Source organism: Cebidichthys violaceus, unplaced genomic scaffold (genome assembly GCF_023349555.1).
Source record: "Cebidichthys violaceus isolate CVI_PGR_0920_01 unplaced genomic scaffold, fCebVio1.0.p SCAF_5, whole genome shotgun sequence".
NCBI classification, from domain to species: domain Eukaryota; kingdom Metazoa; phylum Chordata; class Actinopteri; order Perciformes; family Stichaeidae; genus Cebidichthys; species Cebidichthys violaceus.
In genome coordinates, this window is record NW_027176705.1 from 3,603,781 (window position 1) to 3,621,215 (window position 17,435).

Sequence of the window (17,435 nt, forward strand, 5' to 3'; positions counted from 1 at the left end):
CATCCTTCAGATTGATCAAAGTCTGAGGTTCCCATAAATCCAAATCTACGGCTTGTCTCCACCTCATCAATGAAAGTTATTCACTATGATTCAGACTTCCACTAACAATCCAGAGGACCCACTGGATGTTAAGGATTTGAAAGGACACCAATGCATTTGTATGTTTTAGCTTATTAACGAAAAAGTATGTACTCTACATGAATTCCCACCAATTTCCGATTTAATTTGCCTCCTCATAAGCAGCCGTTGGTAATATTAATTTCATTGTGTGGTATGACTTCAATTCAGAGAAACACTAAATTATGTCAACTATGTTCCAACGTCTGAGACATACTGAGCAATAGTTAATTGCTGTATCTGCTTAGTGAAATACACAACATTGTAAATACAAGTTGCCCTTTTCCTGATGTCCATGATTGCTAGTTGTTTGTCTTTTCTGACAAGTCTCAGAGAGCAAACTTGAATGCACAAACAGTGCACTAACAAAACCAAGAGTTTTTAAAACAGTCAAAGCTATTTTTTTAAATCACTGTTAAGTATTTGCAATTTGTAGTTAATGTGCTTTAACACAAGTCCTCTGATTAAGTTTTTTAAGCCCAAGGTGCTTGGTTTTGACTACTACTTACAGTTACCATTATGGTTGTACCCATGTATTACCAATGTAAAGCCTTGTCAAACAGTACAAAAAAAAGTGACACTGTCAAACAAAAGCGAGTAAAGAGTCATACCCCCTGCCAGGATCTGCTGCTCCAGTTCAGCCATCTGTTTCCTGTAGGCCCTCAGTGCTGCCTCCTTGAATGTGGGTCTCACATGTTTCTTGGGTGGGGCCTCAGTAGGCTTCTCCTCTGGAACATTTTTGTTTTCATCCTCCTGCTTTTGCTCTACTTTTTCAGATCCCTCAGTGGCCTCCTCTATGATCTCCTCTACCTCCTCTAACTCCTCATCCCCCTCTTCCATCTCCTCTGTCACATCATTGTCATCTGGTTCTTCTACATCTACATACTCCACCATTGCGTCATATTCAGCAGTGTCCTCAGTGAGTTGGGTTTCATATTCTTCATTGTACTCTTCATCCAAACTGCAATCATACTCCAGAACACATGCCTCTTTACTTGTCTCATGGTCTTCTGTCACTTCCAAATCTTGAGAGGTCTCAAAATCCTGAAATGCATCACTGTCTTGAGAGGCCTCAAAGTCATCAGACACATCATAGTCCTGAGAAGTCTCACACTCCTGTGCAGGCTCATCTGTCTCCTCTGTCTCACTAGTATTAGTTCTGTTCTCTAAGTTAGCTAATACCTGCTCCATCACTTCAACATAGTGGGTCTCATTGTCCACTGGTTGTTCCCCAGCTTCTGCCTCTGCACCTGCTTTATCTTCCTCTGCCTTGTTGAAGACAGACTCTGTGTTGGCATCGGAGTCTATTGTAGTACTAGAGTTATTTGCACCAGAGGTGGACAGCGTGCGGAAACGCCCCATAAATGATGAATTGGCGGTCTCCTCAGGAGGAGCAGTGGTAGGAGTTTGAGGGCCAGACTTCCAAACAACCTCCAAAGCTGACTTAGCCCTTTGCAGTGTAGAGCCAAAGCCAAAGCCAAAGGACTTCTCACTGAGATCTATGCTGAGCCTACTGCTCCAAGACTTGGGAACCTCCTCAACCTTCTCTGTTCGAATCTCACTCTGACTGCGGTACATAGTTGTAGACTTATTCTGGTTCTGGTGAAAGCTATGATTGACATCCAGTTCAGGGAATTTATCTTTAGGTATGACTTTTGGGGTTTGCTTTGGGGCATCTTTAGAAGCTACTTTATTTCCTACTTTAGGGGCTTCTATTGGGGTGGCTTTCGGGGTCTCTTTGGGGGACACCTTAGGACTCTCTTTAGGGGCTTCCTTCGGGACTTCTTTAGGTGGAATCTTAGAAACTTCTTGAGTGGGTACTTTACCAGTCTCCTTAGATACTACCTTCGGCATCTCTTTTGATACCTCTTTTGGGGGTAGTTTTGCAGATTCTTTGGTAACCTCTTTAGCAACAACTTTCAGACCTTCGTTAGATGCAATTTGTGGGGGATCTTTAGCAATGACTTTGGGAGACTCTTTAGGGGATTCTCTAGGGGACTCTTTAGGGGTTAATACAGGGCTCTCAATTGGGGTTATTTTAGGGCTCTCTTTAGGTGACTCTTTAGGACTTTCTTTAGGAGTCATTATAGGGCTATCTTTTGGGGTCACTTTAGGTGTCACTTTAGCAGCCTCACTAGAAGTTATTTTAGATGTCACTTTAGCAGCCTCACTAGAAGTTATCTTAGATGTCACTTTAGCAGCCTCACTAGAAGTTATCTTAGATGTCACTTTAGATACTTTTTTAACACTGGGCTTTGTGGCATCTTTAGGTGTGACTTTAGGGCTGTCTTTAGGAAGGCATTGAAAGGATTCTTTAGCTGCTGATTTCTGAATTTCCTTAGGTGACTCTTTAGGAGCTGCTTTAGAGGTCACTTGGGATGAAACCTTAGCAGATACCTTCGACGTTTCTTTTGGCAATATTTTGATGTTTGCTTCTTCTTTAGGTGCCGATTTTGTCTGTTTATGTGTAATTTTAGCAGCAGCTTTAGGTGTATCTTTAGATGATGTTTTTGTGTTTTCTTTTGTGACCATCTTATTTCCCTCCTTAGACTGCCGGGCAGATGTCTTGATGACAGACTCACGCTCTGTGACGGGAGCAATAATGTGGGTGGTTATAGGTGGTAGGGAAGATTCTCTGTCAAGCATCATGAATTCTTCATCTCCCTCAAATTGTAAATCAACCTCCTGACATTTAGTGATGTTTTCTGGAAAACCAGGGATGGTTGATGGGTCAAAGGGACTGCTAACCTCTATTGAGGCTTCCAAGCCAGAATCAGCACCCTGCTCTAGATGATGCCAGTCTTTCCAGGGTGATAAGTCACCTTGCAGAGACAGCTGGGAGCCACTGTAGTGGCTTCTGTCCCCAGACATGCAGACCAGTCCATTGCTCACCCCACTGTCAATAGTTTCCGTAGTCTCAACTTCATTGTGTTCATATGCTTGATTCTCATGGCTGAGTTGGTGACTGTCGCTAGCATACCAGGAGGAAGCCATGTCTTCTTGTTTTCTCTGCCACAGTTCCTGATCTGAGGAGGACAGCATGGAGCAGCCATTAGCCCGTGTAAAGTACTGACTCTCTGAAAAGTCTTCTGAGTATGACTGGCAAAGTTTTGAGCAGTCAGACTCAGAGCGGCTGAGTTTAGGGGTGGAATAGTCACTCTGAGAAAGCCAACCAGGGGTCAAATCTGAGTAGTAAGCCTTTGCATGCTTGTCTGGGTCATAGTAAGAGTCATCAGCATAGTGAACAGCGCCTGAGTAGCCTGCTTCCTCTCCTGACCGGCTATGGTCATGGGATCGCCTCTTCTCTGATTTGCTCTTGTGAATGGGCTTTGAAATCACCATTGCATATTTATTTCGGCTTAATTCATCTAATTCTTTATCACTGTCCATTGAGTCCCAGTCATCGCTCTCCACCACTTTATCCTTTCCTGAGGCCTTCATATCCATGCTTTCATAAGTTTGTGAGGAAGACATTGTTTTGTCTTTTCTCTCCTTTCCTTCATGAGTTAAGCTATCAGTGGAGACTGTAATGCCTGTTCCTTTAAGTTTATAGCACTTTTTCAAGACTATATCCCTCTCTTGAGTTGTTGCAAAAATAACAATAATAGGGCGGGGTTTTGCATTAGAACATTCTCTTTGTTGCCCTAACCTATGAGCAAGCTCAATTTTAATTGTTTTAAGGGCATCAATGAAACCCATTTTGTCTTTTAGTATCTTATAAATTAGACCCTCTGTTTTTTCTGACCTTTCTTCAGGAACATTAAGGAACCTCAAGGTTGAATTGTTGGCCTGGTGGCTAATTTGTTTTATATAGTCATGAATATCTCGTGTTTCCCTTCTAGACTGGACAAATCCTGAGCGAAGCTGCTCAATCTCACTCTGAACTACTTCCACACTGCTGGAGATCTCATCAATGGAGCTTTTCAGGGCATTGACATGGCCACGTAGCTCAGACAGTTCTGTCTCTATCTGGCTGATCCCCTGAAGCTCCTTAAAGATCATCTCCATGACATCCTGTGTCTGACTGATGCAACCTGTGGAGGAGGAGCCAGGCTCCAGGGTTGAGCTCTTTTGCTGCCGTCCAGCGCGGTCCAAGGACTTGCTCCGGATGCCCAAGGTTTTCCTCCAATTGCTCACTTCGGAGTCTGAGGAGACACATTCCTGACTCTTTTTCCATTTTCTTAACTTGCGTAGAGCACCCAGCCTAAGTGTGTGTAGACTGGAGCGTTCCACTCGCTCACCCTCAGAGCTGCCATCAGAGGGAGCCAAACTGATGAGGCTCTTCCTGTTTCGTCTTACTGGCATAGTGTGTGATTTATGCTCATCCAATCTCCTGACAAGTTTTGTCTCACTCAAAGAGTCAGAGTAACTACTATCAATTGAAAGAATCTCAGAAATGATACTTTCATTATTATTCAAAAAAAGAGAGTTTTTCGGCAGTCCATTCGCTATAGCTACACGATAACTGAAAGTGGGTGACAGGGATGAGCAGTCGTACTTTCCGTCGTCTTCTTCAAGCGATATGTTACGTGCCGAAGAGCATTTTGAAATCTTTTTAACTGTAGTCTTCAGTGTGGTTGAGAGATTTGGATTGTGTGCTTGCAAATCAGTGGTCAATTTGGGCTCTTTATTTTCGCTTCTCTCTTTCTTCTTTATTGAGTTTGCCAATTTCTTTGTAAACATTCCTTTACAAATCTTTTTAATGTAGGATGATATAGTATTTATTAGGGCAGAAACCATGGATGGCAATCCTGTGGACAGTTTGTATCATCTAGTGAAAGGAGGAGTTGGCTGAGAATACAGCAGTAGTGAGCCAAGTACAATGAGCCAGTGCTTGACAGTCGGATCCCAGGTCAAAATCACTAACACCACAGTCCAAGTAGAGACTCACTAATACTTTTAAATCCAGTGGCCTTCCTCCCGAAAAGGAACATCTCTCTGAAAGACAAAAAAGCAACAGATATTTACAATTTGGCTGCAGATTCTCAGTTCACACTTAAACACAAGCAGGAATAACCTGAGTTACTACTTTGCAATTACAAAGAAAGTGGAACATTTGTTTCATCTTTAACATGCATAATGTAAAAGGTTTCTCATTAAGCAATCTCCAAACCTATTATACAAGGAAAACAATGATTAAGATGCAGAACATTAAAAAAGTAAATTTCAGTTTTCAAAAATGTATGTTGGGTGCATGTCTTTATAGCAAATCTCAAAGTATCCTAGTCACCCTCCCTACTTAGATATCACTTAAACTGTATTCCAGAGGTGCTGACGGAGAGAGAAGGAAAGAGAGAGAATGAAGATATTGGGTGTATGAGCTTGCATGTGGTTGGGAGAAGGGGTTGGTAGGGTAATCAATTGCATGTGTACATGGCTGTGTGCAAATTCATTAATGTATACACTGTATGTGTCAGTCAAGGTCAATAGACACAGGCTACACGGAGGTATCCAGCTTCTACAACAGGAGAGTCAATAATTCGAATTGCTTCAGTGCTACATTACCCTTGTCAGAATGTGTTAATCATAAATTAATATCTAGCATGATCAAAGAACTTGGACGCATTGCTATTCATACATTTTTGTTTCTTGTTTTCATGTAACACATCAATTATAATCATCATTCTAAAATCATAATCAAATCATGTAAAAAATGTGTTTGTTAGCTATTTTTGTTAGCTATTTTCGATTGATATAACAATAAGAATATTTTCACTAATTGAAATGATAAGAGTTAATGACCTATTGGTCTAGTACATTTTAATGTCCCAATTAGTTTAATTGTAATGGTTCAGGTGCTGAACCATTCAGGTGTCGTAATGTAAATGTGCAGCAGACTATATAGATCCGAAGAGGACGAAATGGCCATCTTAGTCTCAATGAGAAGTGAAACTTCTTGAATCATGCTGAATAGCATAACAGCTTGCAGTTGCTCTGAGAGGTGTGTGGTTTATATAGAGTGGAACTGGCCAAGTGAGTCGAAAGAGGGATGTTTGTTGTGTAGAGAATCTGACAGCTGCTCCACATTAGTTCAGGGGTATAGAGCTTGATGTGTCTACAGTCTCATGACCACAGTGACATGATCACTTCAAATGAGCTGTAAAACACAATCACAGTTACCTTTTAATGCTGGACTCCAAGGAAGGACCAGGCATTAGCAAATAGAGCTTAAGGCTAGGTTGACAGTATATATGTGTTTCTGTCAGATTCATTGATGATGAAATTAATCAAGGGCCTTGACTATTTGTCAACTTCACAGTATGTAATTCTGACAGGTCTTGTGCAATTGTACCAAACCTAATGGGTGAGTTCACTAAGTGACGTTATTACAGTTCTTTAACCTAAAGTAAGCGGTTATTCAATTGTAAATTAATGACTCCTAGAAAGTTTTATCCCTGAACGGTCCTGGTATATTCACAGGTCAGTATGGTCTCAAGTTGTACAAATAAGAAAAAAGCAGCATCAATCTTTGTCATTACAGAAATCGAATGGCAACAAAATGAGGTAAAGGACTACAGTATATTTCATGGTATGAGGAAGTTCATGACTCAGCTCCCTTGTAGAGTGGCGTAAAGCCAAGAGCAGGCTTTTGCAAGTGATGGGTCACGACCTAAAACTGTCCTCGTCATATATAAATCACATTAGATATTTTTAAAATATGTCCTGACATTGCCTCAACTACTTCCACTGACATCTTTAGCTTTAATTCAAATATATATCTGCATGCAAACTGAGACAGTAGAAACAGTCAACTTGTGTTAATCAGTGAGCGGCTGAGGGTTAAGTGCCTTGCTTAAGGGCACCTGTAGTTGTTAGAGTAGAAGAGTGATGGCTTATTCACTTACTCCACCAAGATAAGTAAATAGGCCATAAGTAGCCATTTCATTGTTACATTGATTGTTTTGTCAATGGTATGGTATCCAAATGAAAAAACGATTCCTAAATTACTGATAACGCTTGCAATTCAGTTGAATATTTAAAACTTGTACACACCCACAAAAGTGTTTCCACATATTTTTGACCGATTAAACCTCTTCTCGTGACTGTGTGGGCGTGTACAGGCTGCGCTTGATTGACATCTCCCTCACTCTATTGTTAGTGTTGTGTAACTGTATGTTGTTAAACTGTGCAATTCCAATTCAACAAAGCAAAAATATGAACTCAATATGGAGAAGAACAGCATCAAACTTTGAGCTTAAGCAGAATGCGGTGAAACTTTGGTTTTGGGCCAAGCTAATGGTTTTGGTGTGTTTTCTTTTTTTGCTTTTTAAAAGGAAAGGTTTATAGTTATTATCTTTGGGTCGTCTATTGCTCAGAATGGTAAATTGTGTAGAGTTCATAGTCCATAATCTTAACTCGGCGTTCTGTTTACTATTCATGGTTCTAAAACCATAGCTCGTGTTTAGAAAGCATAGTTAATGAAAACATAAAATTTTGTTTTTTTTAATGCATCTTGTTAATTGACTCAACCATTATGGAACATTATCATATAACGCTCCACACAAAATACACCCAATAATGACTGGTGGTTAATTTTGACTAATTATGTTAACGCATTTGTGATGCAAATTTTGCAATGTTTTCAATGTACTAATTTGAGCTACAGTCACAATCATGTTTGACAGCATCTGGGATATGTCGCTGTTTACTGTAGCGGTGACTGGAACATCACTTATATAAAGGGCCGTGGCTGCACTCTGTCAGGACATATTACAATAAAAGAGTACTAGTGTTTAATGGGTGTTGATTACCAATTAGGGGGCTGCCTTTCTCTTTACAGTCTTTACAGAGCCAGCATCCTGACATCTGCATGTTAAGGTTTGACAAATGAAGCATACACCCTCTTCCGGAGCTGGAGTTAATATGCAAATGACTTGATAATACCCACAAGGTATCGTCTGTATCATCCCATTAGGGCGTAATGATGCAAGAATTAGAATGAAAGGATGACAGATAACTAGATCACCTTATCCCACTCATGTGTGTTATCAATTTGACCACAGAACCTGCAAAACACTCAGACTCGGCAGCAAATGGGCTACAAATTAAATGGTACCATTTTTCCAAGCCATCATGACAAGCACAATGTGAGAATGAGATTACATGTTGGCTAATCTAGGTCTACAGTATGCCGCTGTTGTTCATCCTCACTTCGTAGTGTAATATAAGCAGATTCAGTACGATAAAGCCCATTCTGTTGCTCAAGATAAGTGGACAGTCACGCTTGTTTTTTTTTTTTTATAATCGGATAAGTCATTCAATAAACATTTAAATTATGTAAGTAGCGTGTTCTAACACACTAACACACACACACACACACACACACACCCTGCACACCATAACGCCCACCATGTAAAGACTGGAACACAGTCCCTATAGGTAGCTATTGAGTTTATTATGTGTTCTAGCATGTTATATGTTTCATAGGCCTGTGAATTTGATGTGAATATATAGGTTTTTGTGTTTTTAGCTTTCTATCCTCATGAACTGCTAGTTTCCTCCTTTACAATTCAAAGGCTATGTGCCTTTAAGCAAGGCACTGAACCTCCAACAGTCTATGTAAAACAATGCTCCTTATTCAACTTGCTTGGATAGATACTGTAATAGTGTCCAAAAATAGTTGCCTGCGACTGTGACAAAATAAAATTGGGAACTCCTGTGGTCCTGAGGTAGAGCCCCTCCCATTTGTGAGTCAGACTAAAGAAACCTCCAGAGAAAGGGGGAGCACCTCAGCCACACCCACCCCCCCATGCTCTGAGGCACTGCTGCCCCAGGCCCTGTCCAAGGACCTATTTCCCCTGCTTTTTCCGAATGCATTTGATTAGCAGAGCACTCTGAAGCACTCAATTTCTGACAGTCGTACAGTCTCTGCCACTCTACTTTAATGAAAATGAGTGTCAGTTGGAGGCATGCTAACCTATTTCTCACAATAGTACAATCGGCTCTTCTCTCCTGATGAAAACCCAAGTATGCCAATTTGAGGTTATTATGCTCTAAGCAATTATACTACATGCTGTGATGTGATGTTCATTCTCTTATCATACTGGATGAGACTGAGGAGTATCTCATCGCAAACCTTTACAAAAAAGATGCAAATGATAGATGCTCATGTGTTACGTCATGTCTCCAGAACACATGATAATGGGTTATGGCCGAGTGTGGCTTGGTGTACATGTGGGTGTGTGCATGCCTGCTGTGGGTCTGGGTGTGCAGCCTTGCATGCACACACATGTGCGCCATGCATGCCTCTGTGCATTATTGCTTTTTAAGCATGCATTTGCTGCTTCGAGAGAAGAGCGAAGCATACCAGTGGGGGATGAGCATGTGAGGGTGTGTGCAGATCATATTGTCCTCACGCCCATCCTCAGCTACACTCAGCCTCTCTCCTCCTAACCTGTGTATTTCCCAACAGTGAAATAACTGCCTGCAGCCCTAGGAAACCAGCCAACATCACAACAGATGTCTCGCCTCATAAATCAAAATATTACCTTTTCTTTGGCTGGCATGTCGAGAACCAGTCCCATCGCATTTGCTCAGTGTGAAACAGCAGCATTGCTCACATGCATTCATGTTGTGCGTTGTGCATAACAACATAGCATAAGGTTAGAATGGGAGCAATGGGACATTTGAGAATAAACTGCAAAACGATTGAATAACATTAAAACCTCTTTTTTTGTATTTTCAACCCAGCTCCATCGACAGATGATGCCATCTAAACGCATCATCCTCACATATCGTTTCACTATTCCACTGACAGGGCCACAGAGGGAAGGAAGCAACAAGAAGGTATAGGTTGAAGTCAAACAGTCAAGATTCCCCCCGCCATGCAAACACGCATCCAGTGCCCAAATGGGCTCTGCTGCTGCACATACCTGTTCGTGTCAAATCCCCCGTGCGGGACGCCAGCGGTAGTGAGCACGGCGAGCCGTGTGGAGCAGATTCCCCAGTTTTTAGGCGAATGGTCGGCGCGAGGACAGCGACAGAGGAGGGGAGGGCGGGAAGAGAGCGGCTCGGTGCGCAGCTGCCTGCTAATACCAGAGCTCACAGCTTCTCTCCGCGTCCATCAGACACCACATCCCAGAGCCCTGCCTCCGCGCAGACACACACACCTCCTCCATGCCACCTTCTGTACCCCCCGCTCTCGCTCCGCTGCTTTACTCCCCTGTTCGCTTTACGGGGTACCGAAGATGTTGCTTTCAAATGACGCAAGCTGCTGGGGTCTTATTTTCTCCACGATTGACACACACGCAGACACACACAGCCACACACCCTTGCTCGTAGACAGTGTCACAGCAAGGGGTGTCTAGTCCAAAACGAGATGACGGGTGGTGGTGGCGCGGATGAAGAGGCAGACAGCGCTGCTCTTGGCTGCCTAGACTGAGGCTCTGCTGCCCGGCTGGAGAATGTGTGTCCCTCCCCTGTACAAAACTATCTCTCTCTCCCTCCCTCCCTCCCTCCCTGCCCCCCTACTCATCTCCCTCAGCTGAAAGAAGAATCAAGCTCTCTCTCTCTCTCTCTCTCTCTCTCTCTCTCTCTCTCTCTCTCTCTCTCTCTCTCTCTCTCTCTCTCTCTCTCTCTCTCTCTCTCTCTCTCTCTCTCTCTCTCTCTCTCTCACACACACACACACACACACACGCACAAGCTTAAGTGTGAGGGAAGCAAATAGAAATGGAGGGAAGGGGGGGAGTGAGGATAAAAAAAAGTGTGTGCTAGTGTGTAATGTATTTTGGCTAGATAACTGTGTGTTCACACCACTGCAAAAACTACACATTCCGATGGAAACATTAGTGGGATGTAACGGGTCAATACACCTTAAACACCACAGACACATATGGAAGACCAATGTTAATCTACAGAGGGATGGCTTCGATTTTTCGTCGGGGCTCGTGCACGCACGTCACTGCTTTTTGTGCTTGCGTGCATGGGTTTATGGGCATGCCTGCGGAGCGCACTTTTATCTCTTTCTGTCAAACACACGCGCACACACTTTATGATCCGAGCCACCCTCCAGTCTCCACCGAAGACCATTCTCATCAGTAGGCTACATCATACACAACAGAGCCTCACGTACACTCACACATCATCTAATTGCGTCTCTCACTGGAAATCTCGTCATACATGATTGCTCATCCCCGTTGCAGATTAGTCATCTATGTACTCTGGTGTATTAAAACACCATCAGCGGCGTATAATGCACGTGGCTAAATTTCACTGTATAAAAAAGGGGGGAAAATACACTCAACCTCATGACAAAACGGCAGGAGGCAATTTCATAAAACTGACCTTGTGTAACTCATCGCTAATTGAGGCTTTCGTTTCATGTTGACAGGGACAAATTAAGACGGACACAGTGACGCGGAAATATTGCAGGTAGAGTGTCACATGATAGTCCACATCATCTCCCCGCCTCCCCCTGCCTTGGTGTTGATTAAGCATTCAAATAAAAACCCATCACTCTCCTTCTCTATCTCTCAGATGGATGTGCCCCCCCCCACCCGCGTGCATGAGTATGCCTGCCTCTGTCAGTCCTGCTCCCCTCTCTCAGCTGAGATGTGTCATGCGTTCCTCCAACCGCCACTAATTGTCTGGCCTTCTAGCGAAAACACATCGAGAGAGAGAGAGAGAGAGAGAGAGAGAGAGAGAGAGAGAGAGAGAGAGAGAGAGAGAGAGAGAGAGAGAGAGAGAGAGAGAGAGAGAGAGAGAGAGAGAGAGAGAATGTAGGGAAATGTGTGCGCATGCGTGTTCAGGTGGGGGTTGGAAGAGAGCGGAGGGGAATGGTGCGGATACTGATGTGCATGGCTGCTGTTCGCCCCCCGCTGGCGATGAAAGCAACTGCAAACTGGAACCTCAGCTGTTTCTGAGCCACTCTGACCCAAATGATCTCCTTCAATCACTGCAGCACACTTGTGTTCAGCCACAGATAGCAGAGCAAAGGCTGATTTGGGTAAACACTTGACATGATTCAGCTTAAGTCCAATGTGATTGAAGAAAATTAATGAAATGATTGACCAAATTAGTCGGGTCGTGTATTTCAATTGTGCAACATTTACTGTAGAGCTGCCTGTCACAGTTATTCCACCAGAACAGGACAAAAACAAACAACAACAATGCCGAATACTACATTGTTGGGTTCATCCCTCTGCTAATTTTCTCTATTTCAGTTTCATTCCCCATCCCTCTCTATCTTATGTATTTCACTATTCCACCACGTATGCCTTTTGTGGAAACAGAGACCCTTGCTTCCGTTTGTGCCGTGAGCTGCCAAGGGACAGCTAGCCAAGACTCCTGAGGTCTTCTCCACCTCTATCCCCCATCGTCCTTTCCTCTCTAAAGCCCTCGCAGATATCATCCCGATCTGTCTTTGGTAGTCTTGTGCCTTCTGTGATCACCCACGGTGTTCAATTTTATAAATTGAATACATCCCTATAAGTATAGACACCAATGCCTCTGATAATTGTCATTTGCTCTCACGTACAGTGAATCTACTCAGAAATATTCTGATTTGGCAAACAGTAATCTACAACAACATCTGTACAGCAGGTTGACCTGGTAAACAGATTTAATACGCATTGTTTCTTACCCTTGATACTCCAATGAGTCATTGAAAAATGCTCTGATGCAGTTGTCAATCATTCTCCATGAAGACACCATAGTTTGAAACACAAATTCAGACAGGCCACGTGTTGATAGAAGAGTAACAGACTTGAGTTGCATCTGCTATTTCTGAAATAGCTCCTGGCTTTGTACAACCATTAAGTTAAGGATGCTTGACATGCTTATTTCTGTGAGCTAATTTCAAACAAATAAACTCTTTTCCAGACTGCCTTATATCACACAATCTTTGTCATAAATTTAGTTATGTTTTATTCTTCATTAACACAATCACTGGCATTCAATCTAAAATGATGCAATTTTGTATCCAACATTCAGAAAACAGAGTTTCCTGTTGTGAAGAGCTAATTTCACAGACCTTTTAGGTATTATTTCAAATAACAAACCCTCCTATAGCCCATTTGAAAATGTACCGCCATCTGTTCTGAAGAGTCATTGACGCTACCTCGCGCACCTGGAGAGCTCTCCTGTTACTAGCTTTGTACCAAACAACTATAAAACCATTACACCTGTATTGTACATATGAGACTAATTAACTAAAGTATCAGTCCCCATAACTATAGATCTGTCTCTTTTCTTGTTTCTATCCAAAATCCCCTGAGAAAATCGTATCCGTACAGCTCCTGGACTAGCTCCACTTTAACTCCACAGAGACCACCTTACTTTGTGCAATTTTGCAATTTTGATGACATTTGGTCGGTGGACTCTGGTGGCTGTTACATGCTGTTTCTCCTAATTACCAGTGCTGCATTTGACAGTATTGATCATTCTGAATATGCTGTAAAGTATATATCTAGAACTGCACACATTTACATAAATGTCCAACAGAAACTGCTAGGACTTCAACCTCAGTAGCTCATTTAGTGGTGTGCCTGCTCCCCGTAGGCCACATCATTTGCAATTTTACTCTCTTTTATTGTATTGTTGTTGGGCTGATGATAAACAGTTATACTCTGTCTCTTGAATGATGTAACCATAATGAGTCAATGAAGCCAGAAATTGCCTTTGTGCGATGAAAGGAAGATTTCCTCAAAATTGGACGCAGCTTAAATGTGTAAAAACACCTATTCTTTGTTCTGGTCTCATTAATCTATTATATCACACCTACAATGCTTGAACGATCTATCCCAACAGTCGTGAACTTTGGTTTCTCTTAATGGCACTTACAAATATTACTTTTGACTCACAAGGCATTACATGGAGAAGTCTCAGAGCAGGAACTGTTGCTGGGATAAAAACAAATATGATTTTGTGTTTTCCATCATAGCTAATCATCATCTTTGGGAAAGCTGTATTGTTCTTTTCTCCATAGACCAAGCTTCTGTGAATATTACTATAAATCTGCCCTCTTATTATCTTATTCTACAAAAGGGTTAGCCACCCCTTTCTAATCTGTTAGCTATGATCATTGCTCATTATAAAGTGCAGAACCAGAGAACCGTATCTCTGGCCAACCTCGTCAATATATATACGCTAATGTATGTGTGTGTGTGTGTGTGTGTGTGTGTGTGTGTGTGTGTGTGTGTGTGTGTGTGTGTGCAGACGAGACGCTTCATTCTGAGCTGCTGTGCGGTTGTGACTTATGCTGATGCAAGATTTGTATGCTGAAGAAACGTCTTGTTAAACAAGACTTGGAGTTTTCATCTTAACCCAGGAGAATCAAAATATCAAGACCGTTATTCTCTTGAGGCAGAAACCCAGGAAAGCTGGCACTAATGAGACCGGCAGATGGCCTTTATATAGCCCTTTAGTGGTTAAAATCCTTCCACCAATGCATAAAGGGATAGCTGTGGGCTGATGTAGCATTAAATATAGCACATGACCATCAGCTTGAAGGAAAATATCTTTACATTTATGTTGAGAAGACAGACCACATTAAAGGACTGTTTTCAGATCACACAGCTGTTGACACACAGCTGGCATCAATTCACATTGCCTTCAGCACTATAGTGGATTATCATTTTCATCCTATTAGCACCTGGTGAACCAGAGACAGTTTAATATTATTACTGGGTGTCTACAGAATAACAAATAAAAAATGTTGTGAATTGAAGGGGGCTTAAGAGAGACTGAATATGGTGGCGCAATATTTTCTTACATTTATCCAAAAACAGTCACTGGTCCAGAAATGATGAAGTCTAAAAGCTGTGCTGTACTTCTGCACAGCTGTCCTTTGAGCTAAAAGCCTATGTCCCAGTAACTGGGACCTACTCTGCTTATTACAGGACAAGTTAGTGGATCCCCAGTCATTACGATACATCATCTGGGAACCATGAATATCTGTACAAAATGTCATGGCAAGCCATCTAACAGTTATTGAGACATTTCAGTATTTCTGCTTAGAAATGGATGCAGCTTAACTCAGGCAATTTGTGAGCAGTACGGAGGCGATATAAAAGCATATTGGAGAAAAAAGTTTACAAAAACAATTTGAGATTAAAACCTGGTGCAATTTCATTATTATATGTGGGTTGAAAGTTAAAGCATTGCACAGTGTCCATTTTATTCTCAAAAATGTTAACATTAGGTATAGCTGGGTTTGATGACCTGATTTTCAAAGAAAGTGATAGTGTAAGCATTAAGTACAGGATTATAAAAACAGGAAAAATATTTCCCGAGAGAACCCTGGTTTCTTGAGAAAATGTAAATGTTTTGCAACAATATAAAATGCTCATGAGAGAGTGTAAAAGAGAGTATTTTGTTTCCCTCCTATTTATAATACTACAACTAAATGCTCATGGGAGAGTGCAAAAGCTGTAAAACTGTAACACCATGTCAAGTTCTCAAGAGTTATGTTTTCCTTGTTTTCACGTCATGTCATTTTTGGGTTTCCGGTTTTATTTTGTCATTCACCTCACCTCTTGTTTCAGATAACTTCACTTCCTGCCCTTGTGCGTTTCCTGCCTGTGTGATTACCTTTCCTCGCCCTGATCAGCTTCACCTGTTCCCAATTACCCCTCCTACTCCCTAGTGTATTTAGTCGTTGTGCTCCCCTTTGTCTGTGCCAGTTCATCTTCTCGGTATCTACCGGTCCAGCATTGTTCTCCTTGTGATCTTTGTTATCTGTTTTTTGATTCGCCCCTGTTTTGGGTTTGTTTGCCTGAACTGACTTCTTGCCTGTGTACCGAACCTCTGCTAGTAAAGACTGTTTCTTTGGAACTATCCTGTCTTGAGTGTTGCTTTTGAGTCCTTCCCTCAGTGATGGCTTCGGCTTTAACAAAAACAGGGTATTTTTCCCACCTTCTATTTATAATAGTCTCCCCAGTGTCTTTACACTAAGTATACATGTATGTTTGTATCTTATCTATTTAAAAAAAAAAAAATTAAATCCTATCATAAAAAAAAATAATGACGTTACAGACTTACCTCAGTGTTAATAGATTTTACAGAGTGGAAGAGAAGGTTAGCTGATACGGAACATAAGCAAAACACTTAGTCCTCAAAGGTCAATGAAAGGTTCAAAGCTGAGCAATTCATTCCGAGAGTGAAAAAACACATTTAAGGTATCACTCGGTATACAAAGCTTTAACAAGAGGCACTGCTCTGAAATAATGGATAGGGCCTTTCATTCTGTGAGTGCTGGGGTCAAGCTAAAGCTGAGCGGGGTTATGTTTGGATATAGTTTTCAGTTTGAGAAAGAAATATGAAGGACTTGCACTCCCGTGTTTATTCTTTCAGGGAATGCAGGATTACAAAACATCAACAAACACTTTTGGATTTCAGCCTATAGTTTAAAAAAAGTGTTTCTTGGGGTCACGCAAAATTGGAGATGCTATAGATCAGTCAGAGGCTGTTTAAGTCCCTGGAAGACCCAGTTCTCTCCTCAATTCGCCCAACTGCTGCATTGTTGTGCACACACAACAGGGACCATTTTACCACCTAAACTCATTTAACCATGCTCTATCAGGTACATGATTCAGTAATCAGTCTTTTGAATATATATGAAATTGGAAAAATACAGTAAATCTGCAGTTCAGAGTTAACCAAACAAATGTTGAGCTAGCTCTTGACATACTGTAAGTGTCCATTTACTATCACAAATACAATACATAATATAATCCCTCATGCTAGAATTTATGGTTGAAATCTTTCTTTGTTCTTACTGGAAGGAAGCCCCATCTTACAGCCCGCACAAAGCGGCGCAAGGTGCAACTGTCATTGCTAGTTTCAGAGCAATGCAGTTGTCATTTTCAGTCCCACAAGCCTTGTTGGGTGTTTTGGTATTAGAATGAGGTGAGGTTCGGCACATTGATGGCATAGGCAGCAGAAAGCAATTGCGTCACTGACCAACAAAAACTGGTCTAAAATCAGTGGAGCTACAAGCCTGTGTACAATGCTGTCTCTGGATTCAGCACCACCCATCGACAGTGACAATCATATTTATAATATAAGACAATTCTAGGGCTGTACCATATAGTTGGAAACTTTGAAGCTTCATTCATAATGTTGACCTTTCAATGCTGCGCAGCTTCTTCTTTTTTCTTTCAATGCATTTCTTTCATTCTGGGTGGCAAGTGGTGTAGTGGTTAGCACTCCTACCTCACAGTAAGAGAAGTCCAGGTTCTCCCAGTGACGGTGTGGGTTTTCTCCCAAAGGTCCAAAGACATGTAGGCTAGGTTCATTTATTACTCGTAATTGCCTGTAGGTGTAATTGTGAGCGTGAATGGTTGTCTGTCTCTAGGTGTGAGCCTTGTGATAGCCTGGCG

General features: G+C 41.9%; 1 protein-coding gene across 3 annotated transcripts in view; it reads right to left on the reverse strand.

Annotated features, from left to right (window-relative positions):
- Positions 1–10,500, reverse strand: part of LOC137887311 (protein unc-13 homolog C) — a 98,333-nt gene extending 87,833 nt beyond the window's left edge. For all 3 annotated transcript variants that reach the window (XR_011105047.1, XM_068730184.1, XM_068730183.1), the window contains exons 1-2: positions 9,990–10,500; positions 729–5,055 (exon numbers count right to left, since the gene is read on the reverse strand). Coding sequence is in view for 2 of the 3 variants with exons in the window: in XM_068730184.1 (XP_068586285.1) it covers positions 729–4,857 (4,129 nt within the window). In the remaining variant the exon portion in view is untranslated. The remainder of the gene's footprint in view (positions 1–728; positions 5,056–9,989) is intronic.
- Between the last annotated feature and the right edge of the window lie 6,935 nt (positions 10,501–17,435).